Below are 16,873 nucleotides of genomic sequence, written 5' to 3' on the forward strand. Positions count from 1 at the left end.
CTTAAGAGACACTTTAAAAATGTCTTTATAAACAATCAGCTTCTGGCAAGAATGCAACCACGATTACATGCTTACTGTAACCAAGGAAATTAGTGAGGAAACAGGTTTATTCATCTGCTGATTTTTTATTATTATTTTTTTTTTACCCTAGCTAATATACTGCCTCCATATATTTGCAGCACTTCTAATATTTTATAACATTCAATGTTTCTTGGGATCTGGTATTTTGAATTGTTGTCTTGTATTTATGCAGATATACTACAGTCATAATCACCTTTCTTGAAGCTTCATAACATTTAGTGCATCCTAGCAGCAGACTGCATTTTAGTGTTAAAATCCATCTCTCCTTTGCCCAGTATCTTTGAGGTGGAAGAGATTTTATAAATGTTAATACATTTCACCGCTACTATAACGAAATAAGTCCTTTAAAAATTAGGCTTGCACTATGTTGTAGGCTATATATTTACTTAATTTGCAATTATGCCGTAGGCAAGCACTTTTCTCTAAGCTTGTTCCAGTCCTGGGCTCTGGGTTATGGGGTGGAATGTTACAGGTACTTTCAGAGCTGATTCATTTTTTCCATTCATCTGTTTGCTAGCAGTGGCAAATTTAAAAGCCTTGGAAAAGCTTTTGAATGAGTCTGAGAGTGTGGGTTATATAAAAGACTGGGCAGAGTAAGAGGGGGTGATGTTAGATTACATAAGCTTTGCATTAGAGCTGTCAAAAGGCATAATCAAGAAATTTTTCTCGATGTCTGGTGTCTTCAGATACCATATGTCAGTCACTACAGGCTACCAAAATACTGGCCTTAACTTCTGGCTAAATTTATCTAGAGAGCTGTTATTCAAGTGCTCTAAGTAAACTTACAATGTTAATTTGCTTGTACTTTCATATCCATTGAGAGGAAAGTGTTTTTGTAATTAACAAGCACAAAGAAATTTTAAGACAACTCAGGAGTAGCATAATACCTAGCAACTGAAAATCTTCACATGATGAGTTCATAAACATTCAGAAGAAAATTGTCTATGTTCTCTCAAGGCAACTGTGAGTTTGCTTTTCTCTAAAATTTTCGTCTCTAAACAGAAAAGAGCAACTGTCAAAAGAGGAAGAAAATGTGCAAAGAAAACTCAGAGATCATGTAGAGGTCTTTGATAAGTTGATAAGGGTTGCATGTGGAGCAGCACAATCAGGGTATGGGAATACTAATGAGAACCAGCTACATTGCTGCTTACACCTCCTCTGGAATACTTTTCACTCCAGCAAGGTCACGTTACTGGCATGTCTACCTATCTATGTTTTGTGTCTCATTGTAAACTCAAGGCATGTTTTGAAAGCTTTGACTTGGGTTACGTGAAGGCCTGCGCTGGTTTGTGTGCGCTGAGGTTCTGTGGTTCCTAAGATTGACAAACCTCCAGGAGATGGCTGAAAGTTAGTCCGAATGAGGTGAAACAGGCTGCGTTACTGACTGTGTCTGGTAAGAAGACACTGGTAGAAGGAAAGGAGGAGGAAAAAAGGGAATGGAAGACAGGTGATGACGAATTAGGAGGGCAGCAAATAATTGCAGGCAGCTGGCCAGGAGAGCAATGGCATACAATAATTTCTGCACTGGCTCCATCTTCAGCACAGAAATACTTAAAATAATTTTAATATAGTGATCAACAGTAAGCTTACCGGTTTTCTCATTGTTTTGGCAGTTATTTGCTTGAATTTAATGGACGTTAAAGAATACGTGCACATGTATAGATAATTGGAAGATCTTACTGTAGGACGTAAGAGTGTAAATGTGTGTTTCCAAGTGGCATGACAGACAGTTTGTCTGGTATTGGCTAATTCTGTTTATGTCAGATGCACTGTGGGGAAATCACATGTATTTTTGTGAGAGTATCTGATGATAACTGCAATAAGAGTGTTAGGCTGCACAAATTAATTGGTATGGCAAAATTTATTCAAAGAAGCATTTCAAAATAGCTAGTATGCTTGGGCTGGTTTAATTATTTCCATGCCTACAGTTATAACCTTGACTCTAGGTGGCAATACACATACACAGTAAACTACAGTGGTCTGGACAATGTTTTGGGTATGCTTTTATTCTGAACTGCTACTGAACATTCGAGCAGTGACATCATGAATGCTAATCATTTGCTTACCGTGATGTATAAATAAAGGCACATCAACGCACAAGTTCCTGACTATAAGGCAACGCAAGATCTTCAGCATAATTAGAGTAGAAACGCTTTGCCAAGACTTTTTGGTTCATTTCTCGTTTCTACCTTCCTTCTATTCCACCCCACCAATAACTGCTAATTTAAACACATGGGAATTTGTTGTCACTACTTCTTAGCACTGTTTCCATTAGTTACAACTGGAAAGCAAGATTTATCTGATTGCATGTTGGATGGAAACCTCACTCTGGAGCTGAAGGCTGCTTGAAACGTGTTTGTTAGACATGGAGAAGAGAAAGGTAAGTGTGCTAATTGGTAAGAAACTAAGTCATGGAGCAGTGTTTAAATGTTGGCATGTAGGTAACAATATGTTAGAAATGCATGAGGAAATAAATACCAAAGGTTTTTTCCAGTAGTCATATTAAAAGGTTGTTTATTTTAAATCTGTATTTAAAACTTTTCATATTTTAGAGATTTAAAATTTGATGCAGAAAACAATGCATTTGAATTTGTGCCATTTCATTTGTAAGCATGCTCATCAGTAAGTATGTTTTAAATACTCTTGGTCAGAAATACAGCACCCTACCACTGAACCAGTCATGACTTTTAGTCACTTCGAAGGACTTAAAAAGCATGGTTCTTTCTTCTCTTAAAGCCATATGGATCACACTTTCGTCACTACCGAAGGATGAAATTGTTTCCTTGTTACTGGTATGTTATCATTCTCAGGGGAAAAGTTGTGAAAGGAGGAAAAGTAATTTTTTGTTTGTTACTCTATTTTCCTTTTTAAGAATAGTTGTGATAGCTGGTAATGTTCCAGATTTTGTTTTTTCTTATTTTTAGTAGTAAGTTTATGAGATATGAGTTTATGGAATGGCTAAACAATGCATTTTTCATCTTTCTTATATGAATGTGAGGGATTTATGTTCAGATTAGAATCTGATGAAACAAGTGTCTTACAAAATATTAGACTGAGAAACAGAAGTAAATAAAAATAGTATTATCTATTGAACATTGTATAATGAAGTGCGAGAGGAAAGTTTTCGTGCAGAGAGATATGAATGGAAATGAGCAACTTTACTGACTGTTCTTTTGCACAGATGAGTTTTGTAATCTACTTCATTCATTTGTGTAGTGCGCAGTGTTCTAATTAAATAGGAACACAATAAATTATTCAACAGAATCTACTCTTAAGTATCAAACATGCTCTCTTTGAAGGTACTGAGTGTGCCTACTTGTTTTTGTACAAGCAAATAGCAGAAAAGGCTCTCCACCACTTCTCTGATCTGTGAGACAGAGTCTCATACCCACATTTACATGCTTTCTCTTCTCCCATTTTCTGTTGTGCAGCTTAGCTATGAATATCCTGGATTTATCAGCGCTAACTACTCTGCTCTCAAATCTTTTTCAGATTTCTGTTTTATCTTTGGTTGTGTAGTCTTGAATCACTCTGAGGCAAGAATTGCTAGTTTTTAAAGACCGGTCCTTTCAGTTCAGCAATCAAAACAGTCTCACTCAAATTTCTTAGACCGCATTGCCTGGTGATTTTTATTGTCTATCATTAACTTGAAGTGCATTATCAGATTTTCCTTTTTAGTAAGGAAAATTAGAAACACTTTAAACCTTTAAAGTTTAAAAGATGTAATTCAGGGCAGCTCACAGGAGTGAGCAGTAACTTAGCATTTATGAAAGCCGGTGTTATATTTTTATCGTAAGTAATCAAGGAAACAACAGTATTTTTATTGTGTCTTAAGCAAATGAGGGCTTATCTGATCACATAATATGTTATAAAAAAAAAAAAAAGTCACACCATTTTGTCGATGCACCCAAAGTAATTTCCTCTCCTAGGCTGATCTGCTTTTCCAAATAGATGGATATTTATATATATTTACAATAAATATGAAAACGCATAAGGTATTTTCATATGATGTAAGCACTTAAGAGGGTGGTTTCAGATGCAAATACTGATTTCTATGGCTTTTAAAGATACTATTCAGAAGCAGAATATAACAATTAGCCAACACTTCGGTATAAAAATAATGTAAATGCAAATTGTTTCAGAAACGGAAGGCTGGCACATAGAAGAAATCCAAAATAGCAGAAATCCAAAATAGACTTACTAATTCGCTGAATACAAGTTAGCTTAAATTTACTCTGCTGTCCTAGAAATGTAGGTACCTGAAAGTGAAACTTAAGCAACCAGCAACAGACAAGTTAGTCAGTATGAACACCAATGATATGCTGTATTTCTGTGATACAGTTTGGAAGTGATAATAATTATATATGAGTCCTGCCTACCTGATACAAACGTCTCAATATTTTTACATGGGGCTTCTGCCGACTGTTTTGCTTCGTGCTGCTTTCAGTGGAGAGGGCTGTAAGCGATGACCTGCAGACCGGATCCAGCTCAAAGGATGGATGTGTATGGTTGCTAGCCTCTCACGCCATGGCCCTGCCATCTGGTTTTGGTGTGGGGACCTGTTGCCCAATAAATTTAATTGCTAGGACATTGCCTCTGAAAAGAAATAGAGTGCCTGTGAAACCCAACAGCCAAGTGTTTTGGATTTGCCTGTGGTGCAGTTGTCAATGGTACCATGAAGACACAGTGTCACGTGCACTATGGAAGTGTGACCAGCTCTTGAAAGACTTGCCTGGGACAATATGATTCTTTGCAAATCAGCCTCACTGTTGCACTGGTGTGGCTTTAACTTCTGTACAGACTATTCCACTTTGACAGCATGCATGTTGGGTATCTCTAGTTTTTCCTCTTGCCTCCAGCCATGGGTCAGTAAAGGACAGAGTTCTTTCTTTGTGAAGTGATTATTGGGTGTTCCCTGTCCATTCTGTGCTATTTAACCCTTTTAAAATAAAGAGGTCATGAAGAGGTCATGTAGACAAGGTTCTTCTTTTTTTTTTTTTTTTTTTTTTTTTCATTTTCCTGGTCTGAAGCAGGAAGTTTTTTTGTTTTGTTTGAAGTATTTGCTTTGGTACATCTTTGAGTGCCAACACCAACACAAACCTCCATCCTGTCAACTATTTTCCTTAAAGGCTGTGTGAGGTAGATTTACTGTGAAAGGAGATCTTGAAAGTTGTTTTAAGATGAGGGTTTGAAAGAAAGAAAGTCTTACAGAAGAATCCTTACACCTGATAATTTGGCACAGGCCAGGGAGCTGACAAGTCAGAATTCCCATATATTAGAAATCTGAAAGATGAAAAGTTTGAAAAATCTGTTAACTAAGCTGAGGGATACAAGGAATGATTAAGCAAATTGAAGAGAGGCAGTGTGCCCTGTGACTGCTCTACAAAACATGTTATTTTTAGAATCAGACATTGTGTTAAGGCTCAAGAAAGGCTCCTCAGAAACAGAAAAATTTTAAGGCGTTACTGTTTAGCTAAACAAAATTAGCATATGAATCATCTAATGCTGAAGTAAGAACATAAACTGAAGTGGTTATGGTTGGGACATTGCATCTTCCTCATGCTTGAGAGAACGTTGTTGAGGGATCAATGGAAAGGGATTATTTTCAAGAGGTGGAGACTACTACATATGAAAGCTGCAGAGCATACTCCTACATGGAGACCTCTTAGGCCTTCTTCACTCATTTTCCTACCCTTGTTCAGAAAACTGAATAACAGAGATAATCTGAAATGTTATTTCTCATTCCCAAACAGTGTCATCATGCCTTAAGGAGCAGTACACTGATTTCTGTGAGGCTATCACTAGAAGCACAGAAACTATAACAAGAAACTAAACCACACCATCACATTTTGTTCTTCCTTGCATCTGTACTGACTTCAAAGGTATTTACAGAATTTGCTTTGGGAGAACTGATGGTTGGATAATTTATGAGTGTGACTATCAAACTGACAAAACCTACCACACTACATTCCTGCCTACTTACAGACTCCAATAAGAACTTTTTTAAAGTTTTTTTTTTTTTTTTTTTTTCTCATAGGGTAAATTCGGCAGACAATCCTATTGACTGAATAACTCTTCATTCAAAATTCAAATACAGTGATGCCTGAACTATTGTGAAAGAGTCTGAGCTGTGTTTAGATATCAGTAAACACTTGTTGCAACAACTGAATGATCTGACTGAGAAAACACCATAAACTCCAACACTACATGACATACTGGCTGTTTATGTTTCAGTACTCAAGACTGTCATCTTTCTTCCCTCCTGTTGAAGAACATGTATTATGTGAACTAATAGCTGGTTGATACTTATATACCTGCTTGAGTTGTGTCATCCTTAAGTTGAATGAAATCCAGTTTATTCTTACTGAGGGAAACCATGTTCCCCTTCCTGGAAAAGCTTTTGTTGTCAGATCAGTTTCTCTAGATGGAGATCAGTAACAAGTGATGTTCCTCAGGGGTCCATACTGGGACCAGTACTGTTTAATATTCTTATTGATGACATAGACAGTGGGATTGCGTGCACCCTCAGCAGCTTTGCAGGTGACACCAAGCTGAGTGGTGTCACCTACAACAGAGGGAAAGGATGTCATCCAAAGGGACCTGGACAAGCTTGATAGGTGGATGGATTCTTGGACTTTGAACAAAATGGAAGGTACTGCCTGAATTATTGCAGGCATGCTTTGACATGTGTGCATTTCAATTGCTTAGGACATGAAAAGTAGGAGGTGTCAGTTGTTGGTCATCCAGAACTGAGCTGGCTTCACTGCTGCTGAAGTAACTGCCTATACATTGGGAATACAGATGTTATGAAAAAAGAAGCATAAAGGATGGACAAGCAAGATCTCTCTGATGTTAAGGTAAGTCTCTAGAATAGAACTGATAGTCTATGGAAGGACTGCAGGAGAAAACACATCAGCAATTCTGCTTTCTAGAGATAACGATAAAGAGTCCATGGTAGTTCTGTAGACTTTGACCTCTTAAAAAGTCTGTTATAAAACACACCATGAATGTTTTCATATCTGTGAAGTACTAGGGAATGAAGTGTGAGAATTGGTTTGCAAGGCTTTGTAGAATGGATCTTTAGGTCTTTATATTAGATTACAAATGCTGAATCTTGATTCTAGGGAAGACAGAATTTCTTGTGTCTGAATTTGCACAACTTAGAATGAAAGGCATACGTTTGGAATTAAGAAAATGCTTGAAGTCAGAGGAATATGTTCACCTTGCTGTGTTCCAGTCAAAGTCCGGGGCATCTGCATGTGCTGGTGTACAAGTATTTCAGTTTTCTTATAAGGTTCAGATTCATACAAAGACTGGGCATGGTGACAGCAACTGATACGTTTGCCTGATATGTCCTATAACAAGAATGGTTTTTATTTAATTTATGAACTTTGGTGAAAATAGAATATGGATGTGAATTGAAAATATTTTAATATATTAAAATGTGAAGCTAAAAAAAAAAAAAAGAGAGAGAATGAACATGCTGTTTATCACCTGCTAAAATTTCTAGGAATATGTTCTGTTCTTTGAAGCTGTAATGCTTTTTTTAAGGGCTACTCTGTAAGAAGTGCAACATAGGAAGTCTAAAGACAAAACAGAGGCAATGTCAGAAGCACAACATTAAGTTTTGCAGGGGGCTGGAAACAGTTTTATCCTCCCTGTCTTTGGAAAAACTGTTTATGTTAACTCACTGCTAAGTTTAACAGCTGAAGACCAGAAGGCCCTGAGGCATGCTCCAGGCTGAGCAGGCTTTTCTGCTGTGATTTTGGGAGCTGTTCAGACCAGGCACTCTGTGACCTGCTGCTGCTCGGTGCTCTGGGTGGGTCTGTTCCTGGGCTCCTGACTGGAGGGGAAGGAGATGGCCTGGTCTGAAGGCAGAGCGCTCTTGTACAGGGGGGGGGGAGAGCTGGGCACCAAGGAGGAAGATGAGAATTGGCTGGACAGTGAAATTAGAAGTGGAGAGACTGGAAAATGGAAGAGAAAGTGGAGGGGAAATACAGACAACATCCAGAGGCAGGCTGGCAGCTCACAGTTGGAACTCAGAGTTAACAGAACAGCATATCTGAAAGCAACAAAATAAAAGAAATATTAAGCAAGAAGGGGATGGGAAGGAAGGGTAGGGAAGCCAAAGAACTTTGGATTGGCTATGGGGAGATGATAATTTAGGAACAAAAAGAAAATAGAGTTGAAAGATAAGTCACACTTGAGAGACAAGTTGGAGGAGATGCAGAATAGATAAAAATGAAATTGGAATAAAGGAAGAAGAGTTTCTGCCCTGTGCTAGCCCACACTAGGTGCAATGTGATACAAACACAAGACTCCTGCACATGGGTCGGGGCAATCCCCAATGTCACTGCAGACTGGGTGATGAACAGATGGAGAGCCCTGCAGAGAAGTGCTTGGAGCTTCTGGTGAATGACAAATCAGACCTGAGCCAGCAGTGTGCACTTGCAGCCTGCTCATTGTATCCTGGGCTCCATGAAAAGAAGCATGGCCAGCAGTGAGAGGGAGGGGGTTCTCCCCTTCTACTCTGCTCTTGTGAGACCCCACCTGGAGCCTGTGTTCAGCTCTGGGTCCCCAGCACAAGAAAGAAATGAATGTTTAAGAGCCCGTCCAGAGGAGGTCTCCTGTGAAGTCAGGCTGAGGGAGCTGGGGTTGTTCAGCCTATGAAGCGGAGAGCTTATTGAGGCCATTCAACACGTAAAGTAGGCTTATAAATAAGATTATTTTGTTTTATTATTTTTTATTTTATTTTATTTTATTTTATTTTATTTTATTTTATTTTATTTTATTTTATTTTATTTTATTTTATTTTATTTTATTTTATTTTATTTTATTTTATTTTATTTTATTTTATTTTATTTTATTTTATTTTATTTTTATCAGGGTCAGTGGTGACAGCACAAGGGGTAATTGTTTTAAAATAAAAGAGGGGAGATTTAGATTGAACGTTTGGAAGGACTTTTTTGCCCTGAGGGTGCTGAGGCAGTGGCACGGGCTGCCCAGAGCAGCTGTGGCTGCCCCATTCCTGGAGGTGCTCAAGGCCAGGCTGGATGGGGCTTTGGGCAGCCTGGTCTGGTGGGAGGTGTCCCTGCCCGTGGCAGGGGGTTGGAAGTAGATGGTCTATAAGGTCCGTCCCTTCCAACCCGAACCATTCTGTGATCCGAACTAACTGCTGCAGGTGCTTGTTTTGGCCAATGCCCATGTTCTTTGGAGGTTTAAAGCCCTGCAGGGGACAGTGATAACAGCTGGTGGGGTGCTGAGGCTGATGCTTCGGGTTTTCTTTGCCGTGCGTACGCCGCGCTTGGGACGCTCGGTTCAGCGCCCGCCGGGTGGGGAGCGGCATTGCCCCGCGGTGCCGGTGCCGGTGCCCGTCGGCCGGGCCGGGCCGGGCCGGGCCGTGAGGCGCGGGAGGGACGCCGGGGGTGAAGGCCGGCGCCCCGGGAGCCGCCGCGCCCCACCGAGGCGCCGCCCGCCTGCTCGGCCGCCGCGGGACAAGGATCGGCGGCGCCGCACGGGCATGGCGACGTGGCGGGACCTGCTCTTCTCGCAGCTGGGCCCCGTCTGGCGGGGGGGCAGCTGGCGGCACGCGGCCCACGAGTGCTGCGCCGAGGACCTCCGCGCACGGGAGGCTCCGCGCCCCCCGCGCCGCCGCGGGGCGGCCGAGGGCAGCCGCGAACCCGCGGCCCCCGCGCAGCCCGAGGTGAGGCTGGGGAGGATGGGCGGGCGGAGAGGCAGCGCTGCCCCCTGCCGAGCCGGCGGTGGGGCTGGCAGCCGGCGGGGCGCCTGCTCTGAGCGAGAGCATCTTCCCTTCCCTTCCCTTCCCTTCCCTTCCCTTCCCTTCCCTTCCCTTCCCTTCCCTTCCCTTCCCTTCCCTTCCCTTCCCTTCCCTTCCCTTCCCTTCCCTTCCCTTCCCTTCCCTTCCCTTCCCTTCCCTTCCCTTCCCTTCCCTTCCCTTCCCTTCCCTTCCCTTCCCTTCCCTTCCCTTCCCTTCCCTTCCCTTCCCTTCCCTTCCCTTCCCTTCCCTTCCCTTCCCTTCCCTTCCCTTCCCTTCCCTTCCCTTCCCTTCCCTTCCCTTCCCTTCCCTTCCCTTCCCTTCCCTTCCCTTCCCTTCCCTTCCCTTCCCTTCCCTTCCCTTCCCTTCCCTTCCCTTCCCTTCCCTTCCCTTCCCTTCCCTTCCCTTCCCTTCCCTTCCCTTCCCTTCCCTTCCCTTCCCTTCCCTTCCCTTCCCTTCCCTTCCCTTCCCTTCCCTTCCCTTCCCTTCCCTTCCCTTCCCTTCCCTTCCCTTCCCTTCCCTTCCCTTCCCTTCCCTTCCCCCCTTGGGATCTTAGGAAGGCTCTGTTAGCTATAGATAAAATGATGAAACAGGATGATACTTTCTTCAGAGCATGCTGTGACCAGGTATCTTGAGCATCCTTTTCTAATATACCTGATGATAAAATAAGTCTATAGTAGTCTTTTCTTTGCGAATATCCCAGTTTACAAATATAATTTTCAAAATACGCAGTATCTGCCAGCACACCAAGAAACAGGTGAACTTGGGTTTTAAGTTGTAAACTCCTGAAGGTAAATCACAAACTCCTTTTTTGATACCTAAAAAGAGTGGCCATTTTCAGAGATGGACTGCACATTGGACTCCACAGGTAGCCAAACCCAGGGGAATTCCAGTGTTACCTACAGGAATATGCTCATATTTGGATGAGGCTAAAATGGGCTTAAGGAAGCATTCTTTTTTGTGTTTATGAAAGAATATGCGCTGAAGTTTTGAAGTCAGTTTACAGGCTTTTCCTCAGTAAGTTTATAGTATAACAACCTTATGTAACGTAATGACATGCTTATATAGTGTTATTAAAAACATGATAAGCAGCAAATAAGTTGGAGTATGTTTGAACTTAAGTTTCCTTAATCATCTTTTGGCTTGATAAGGGACAAAGGATGAAACTTTCTCAGCTGTTGAAAGGTCAGAGGCACAGAATTTGACCTGTAGTGAACGTGCTGGAATATCCTGTCTAGAAGTAACCTGTATCAGAAAGAAAACAAGAACCATGCAGAACCACGCTGGAGGAAGACATATCTCTCTGACTCCACCTTCACCTTCACTTTTTTTTTTTTTTTTTTAATGTTGTAGAGACAAGGAGATGTTGAGGAAGATAATTGTTACCTTCTTTTTTTTACCCTTTCCATTTGTGTACACTGAAGTGGAATCTAAAACGTCACAAAGTAGTTTTAGAAAAGCAGAAGGTAGATGAGTTTAAAATTTCTGTAGCTCATGGGGGAAAAAAGGTCTCCATAAGTGTCTGTCTGTTCGTGCATGCACATAATTGTGCAGTGTCCATAGGTGGGTCACAGCTAACATTTTCAAAAACATGTAAGTGATTTATGCACCTAATTTCCTGTTTTCAGAGGTATGTGGTGCATAGGTCCCAGTGGAGCCAGTCAAGCTTTGGGTGGCCACTTTGTGGAGAACCTGATGAACTGGGCAGCTGCAACACGTCACTCCTCTGTCATCCCAAGGAATTCTTGTTTGCACATGTCTAACCACTGTGGCAGGTGCCTGGAATAACAGAAAACAAATTTTCATGGTCATGGGACCAAAATTGTCCTTGATTTATGGTATTGTTTTTAAAGCTGGGTTTTGGTGCAGGGTAGCTTGTTAGGGGAAGGTTGCAGCTGTAGGAGGAGAAGGCTTATCCCTTCACCACTATTAACATCACTCTGAACATGGATGGTGTTGCAAAAAGGCTGGTGAAGACTGTGAAGTACTGCTCTACCCCATCTGCAGCATCTATCAGTGTGGATCTAGCCTGGTTACATCTGCCGTAGTGGAATGAAAACTTCCCGGGAAGAAAATCTTAAGCAGAGGGAGAAAAGGTACTATGTGCAATACTGTTCCTGCATCTTTCTGATTCTAGAAATGAGGAACCAGGAGCACCTGATAGGCAGTGGAAAGAGTAAGCTAAATAATGAGAGATAATCTACTCTTTTATTTTATACATATTTTGGGGGGGGATGCGTGAGGAAACTGACACACAGTTATTTCTACACTTGAGTCCAGGGATAATCAGTTATGAAGTACTACAACTCCATTGGTATTCTCAGCTCCACGTGTTCCCAAATAAATTTGCAATAGGAGCCTCACTGTTAATGTTTATGGCTGCGCAGTTTTGAGGCTTGAATTGAGACTGACTTGAAGAGAAGCAGAAAGGTGTTTTTTTGGTTGTGTTTAGTCAGCTCTGTGACAACACAAAAAGAGGCAAATTCATGTTAAATCTTCTAAATACACGTGTTACTTCTATTTTCTTACATTAGTATAAATAGTTAAATATAAATCATGAGTATTTTATATCAGACAACTGTTTCCAAGAAACTTATTAATCTACCTCTTCTGGAGGTGAATTGTGTCAGATGAGCATATGATGTGAAGAAGAAAAGACTGAAACTATAGCAGGACCTAGATAAGCTAAGCTCTTTTAGCTAAGTTTAAATATGGATACTGGCACCTAAAATTTGTCTTGGTCTTGGTCTTGACAGAGCAGTTGTGTGCCTGACTTACACTTAAGCTAATATCATGAAGGGCTAGTCTTACTGACAGGGTCTTTTGGAGTGTCACGTGAAAAAACAAGAATGGAGTGCTCAGAGCAGGACCCAACATTTTGTCCTAAATGAGTCCTCTCATCCTGCCTTTTCATGGCTTGGTTGACCATAAATTCATTTTTCACTCAGCACCTTGTCTGTTGAAAAAGTAGGTCCCCCCCAAGTGACCCCCATAGGCTTTTGGTTGCTCTCCAGGGAGGTGGTAGGTCCCAGCTGGGTAATCCAATTTTTGGAGAATTGCCTTAATGAGTTTGAGACTTCAGGCAGTTCACAGCACAATGGGAAGCTGAGGGGGCATTGATAAAGACTCCATTGTCTCTCAGTGCTGTTTTTCAGGAGGACCTGCTTTATCAACTGTTGTGTGAAGCTTCCCTGATTCTTGTAACACTTAAAGATATTTCTGTGTAACATGCAGACTAGATAAACCCTGTGATCTGCCCTGTATGCTGTTAATTACTAGCTCTTTTCTTGTATATTCTTATCTCTACCATTTTAACTCAGTTATTGAGAGCTGGTCATACCATATTGAGAGCTAGTCCTGAAAGAAAAGAGACCCCTTGAAAGGGTCATAGCTCTAAGTGAAGTATTTGGGCCTCATGAAAGGCAGGATTAAGCCTTTGTCCTCATCATTTCCGTATTGCTATCATTGTCTTTGCTTCTCTCCCATAGTGCTGATTCTGGTACATGGTTCTCTGGGTTGTCCAATTCCCTCTGTCCGTCATGCAGGCACAGAAGGAGGCAACCAAAAATAGTTTCTGGGATTACATGCTGTTCTTGACTGGAGACAGAAGATACGCACACAGATAGATGCAATTCATTAAAAAAAAAAAAAATTTTTTTTTTTTTTTAAATGCACTGCTGTCGTGACATCTTGACACCACTGTTTCCAAATCAAATGGCCTTGGGTTGCTACCAGTATGGGTGCTTCCTTTTTTACCTAATTAGCAAGTCTCAGTGATGAGGGTGGAGTTTTGCACACTTCTGCATTGTTGCTGAATGCACACTCAGCTGGCACTCATCGCCTTGCCCTTGATGGTCCCAGGTGCAATGGTCTGGAAATGTGTGAACGGCCGTGGCTGTGCTGTGTTGCCAGATCCATAGCGCCAAAAATAACACATTTCCATTAAAAACATCGTTTCCTAGCTGCTATGTAGTGCTAGAGTTTTCTAGTGCAAAGGTGATGGGAGACTCAGTTGTTGCCGTAAAGGTTTCTCACCTGCTGTGGCTTTAGCACCGCTTGGATGAGTGCAGGCTGCTCAGGTTGGGCTGTGGGTGTAAATCTCCACCCAGAGTGGGACAGTCGCTGTTTTGATCCCAGCCCTGCTGCTATAAACAACTGTATCTGTTTACGCTCTACTGGCATGGCTTGACACCCAAAGAGGGGCAGAGGAACTTAGACCATTAGGTCCCTGGTGCTTATGAGACATACCATGTGCCGTCTGTGTGACACAGCTCACGGAGCCGACCCCACACAGAGGGAGCCCCACAGCTTGGTGAGCAAGGTGGGAGGGAGCAGAGACCATCTGGGACGCAGGGGAACCCAGCCTGGTGCGGTGGGGACAAGGAGCTTTGGTGAGGGCTTGGGCCATTCCTGGGCTGTAAGTGGCAGCCGCAGCTGCTCCTTGCCCTCCAGGCCCAGGTAAGCAAAAGCCCTTTGGCTGCTCGTGCACCCTGCAGTGTGAGGAACAGCTGATAATGTGGGTGTCGCAGAGTGTATCTTGGCACAGGAGGCCGAAGGGTAGGTTTTGACAGACCTGGTGAAGGGCCTGAGGGTGTGCTCAAGTGACCTTTGTTGCAAAGGGGCAGGAGGACATTCCTGTCCCCATGGCCTGTCGCATGCAGCTACTCCCAGGCCACCGCTAGCTTCCTCCATGAAGTTATTCATATTTACAATGGAGTGATTTATATTTAAAAGCAAGACACCACAAAGAGAACTTTTTATTCTTTATTATTTTTATGAGAGGTGCTAGAGTGGGCAGTGCTGAGGAGAGCAGCAAGCGATGTCTACCTTGGAGATGCAGATGTGGGACCATGGCTTCAGCCTCCACAGAGCTCATCAGAACTGCCTTCCCTATCACTTTGGAAAATGGGATTTCGGTCCTGTGAAAATACTTCCTGTCTCACAGCGCTTATGAGGTCTGCTGTGTGCAAATCCACCCCATAAAGATTTTATTAGGCTGTGAGACAAGCAGTGGAGGTAAAGGAACAAGGCTGTCAGGAGTGACAGCAAACGGCCAAGAGGCTCCAGGGGACACTTGTCTAGGTCATTCACATCCCGTAAACTTTCTAGTACTGCAGTTTAACACAGATTGCTATCAAACTGCCACTTCTCAGGGTTTTTCATGCTTCTCTCAGCTGAATGCTGCAAACTTTATTTGCTTTCCTTTCAATAGTAACTTCAGGTAGTTTAGATATATCCTGTCTTCAGAGAGTCACTCCCCTAGCTAATGTTAGCTCTTCAGCTGTGAAAATACAAATAAATGAAAGCAAGCTCAGAAATTTATCAGCAGGTGTCAGATCTAATTTCCTTTTCTTCTTTGCCTTTTCTTGGTGAAGGAGAACCTATACTAATGATCCAAAAGACAAGAGAAATGAGACAGGGGTCATTCTGTTAAAAGGAAGGCATAAAATTAGTTTCAATATGACTTTAAAGCACAGAGACTAAATTTCTGGACAAACATGAGTGTTTTTAGAACAAAGGAGCATTTTTACTTGAACGTAGAACATGCTGTGATCTTTCCTGGAAAAACTAAAAATATTCACAAAACACAAGTAAAGTTTGATGGCTATCAAGAGGAAATCTTTGGCAAGAGATCAGACTCATATTTACTCTAAAGCTGTGTTCAGTGTTTTAAGTATGTAGAATAGATTTTATAATTCAACAAATAACAATAATGTGAGCCACAAGAGATATAATCTACTGCAAGCGAAGCTGTAGATGGTTTAAACTGCGAAGAGCTTTGTGCTGTATAATTTTGGATTTTTGAAGGAGGCATGCACAGGTAAGCACAGTGGGTGGCTGACCTGGGTGATCCCAGCAGGTGAGACCCAGTTTCAAATACAGCAAATTGCTTTTGCAAACATCAAGTGTTAACAAAGAAAAAGCACTGCCTTCTGGTGGTCCCAAAATGTCATACCAATACTACTGGCTTCAGTAATGTTGCCAGTGAGAGAGGCAGAGCTGTTCATGTTGGGAACCTTGCAACTTTTGTCTCTGAAAGAGACCTGGTAAAGTAAGATCATTCGTACATTTAAAGATTTGTAACTATTTGCCAATACTCTGTTACTGGTTCCTTCTCCAGTCTGTCAAAGTTTTTTAACTTTCATAATTCACTCTGCAATTTCAGACCATTTTCCATCCATTAAAATAATTAGAAGATATTTTTATATATCTTAGCATATGACTAATTTGCTAAATAATCCGTGTTTTAGGCTGCTCATTGAACTGGCTTTGTAGGAGGGCGATGTACAGTATTCTGTATTCTAATGTTAGCAGTGTGAGACAGATGTCAGTGTTTGGCAAGGTAGCTGCCACCAGCTTCAAACACAGATATTTTTGTTGTCTGTATGGGTCAGAGTTATGAAGCATAGCTGGATCCAAACTTTCTCAAAAATTACCATGCTTCCAGAGAAGTGGGCTTTAGATTGGCATATTTTAGGCAGAGGGCCAAATTAAGTTTCATGTCACAGAGGCTTTTGTCATTCCCATTTGGGGAATGTGTCCATGACACCTGTTTATAAGTAATTTGCAGATATGTAATGCCAGTACAAGATTTTTAGCAACGCGTTTGGAGCCTGCTTCAAGGATAGCACTGAGGAAGATTAATCGTAATTTGAGATTTCCTGTGTTCAGCTTGTTTGCAAGTGTCTGGGCTGTTGGCAGAAACATTACAGGGAGTGCCTGCCTCTGTGGCCTTCCTGTAGTCTGGTGCCAGTGGGCCGTGGGGTGGGATGGGACAGGAGAGTCTACTTGGAGCCTCCAGCTGCAAACCATGCATCCCCCAGAGCCTCTGCACCCAGCAGGGAACATTACATCTTCTGTGACAGCAGAAAGGCTTAATTGATTCATTGATAAACTTAAATAGTAAGAGGTAATTAATTAGGCACAGGCTAATTTCATTCTGTGAGCTCAGCTTTCCATCACCTCGATAGTTCCGTGTTCCCAGAGTCAAGCTGGGACTTTGACAGCAACAAGGAG

The 16,873-nt window shown here is 42.0% G+C and overlaps 1 protein-coding gene across 8 annotated transcripts in view; it reads left to right on the forward strand.

Moving 5' to 3' along the window:
• Positions 1 to 546: 546 nt before the first annotated feature.
• Positions 547 to 16,873, forward strand: part of TRPM6 (transient receptor potential cation channel subfamily M member 6) — a 98,705-nt gene continuing 82,378 nt past the window's right edge. For 3 of the 8 annotated variants that reach the window (XM_038171247.2, XM_038171253.2, XM_038171249.2), the window contains exon 1: positions 9,013 to 9,784. In XM_038171247.2, the coding sequence (XP_038027175.2) occupies positions 9,350 to 9,784 (435 nt within the window). In that variant the 5' untranslated portion in view covers positions 9,013 to 9,349. Of the gene's footprint in view, positions 2,462 to 6,789; positions 6,939 to 9,009; positions 9,785 to 16,873 lie in introns of those variants that run through there. The other 5 variants (XR_005261845.2, XM_038171252.2, XM_038171250.2 and 2 more) reach the window with 4 other exon arrangements.

This window comes from Anas platyrhynchos, chromosome Z (assembly GCF_047663525.1).
Source record: "Anas platyrhynchos isolate ZD024472 breed Pekin duck chromosome Z, IASCAAS_PekinDuck_T2T, whole genome shotgun sequence".
In the NCBI taxonomy this organism is placed as follows: Eukaryota; Metazoa; Chordata; class Aves; order Anseriformes; family Anatidae; genus Anas; species Anas platyrhynchos.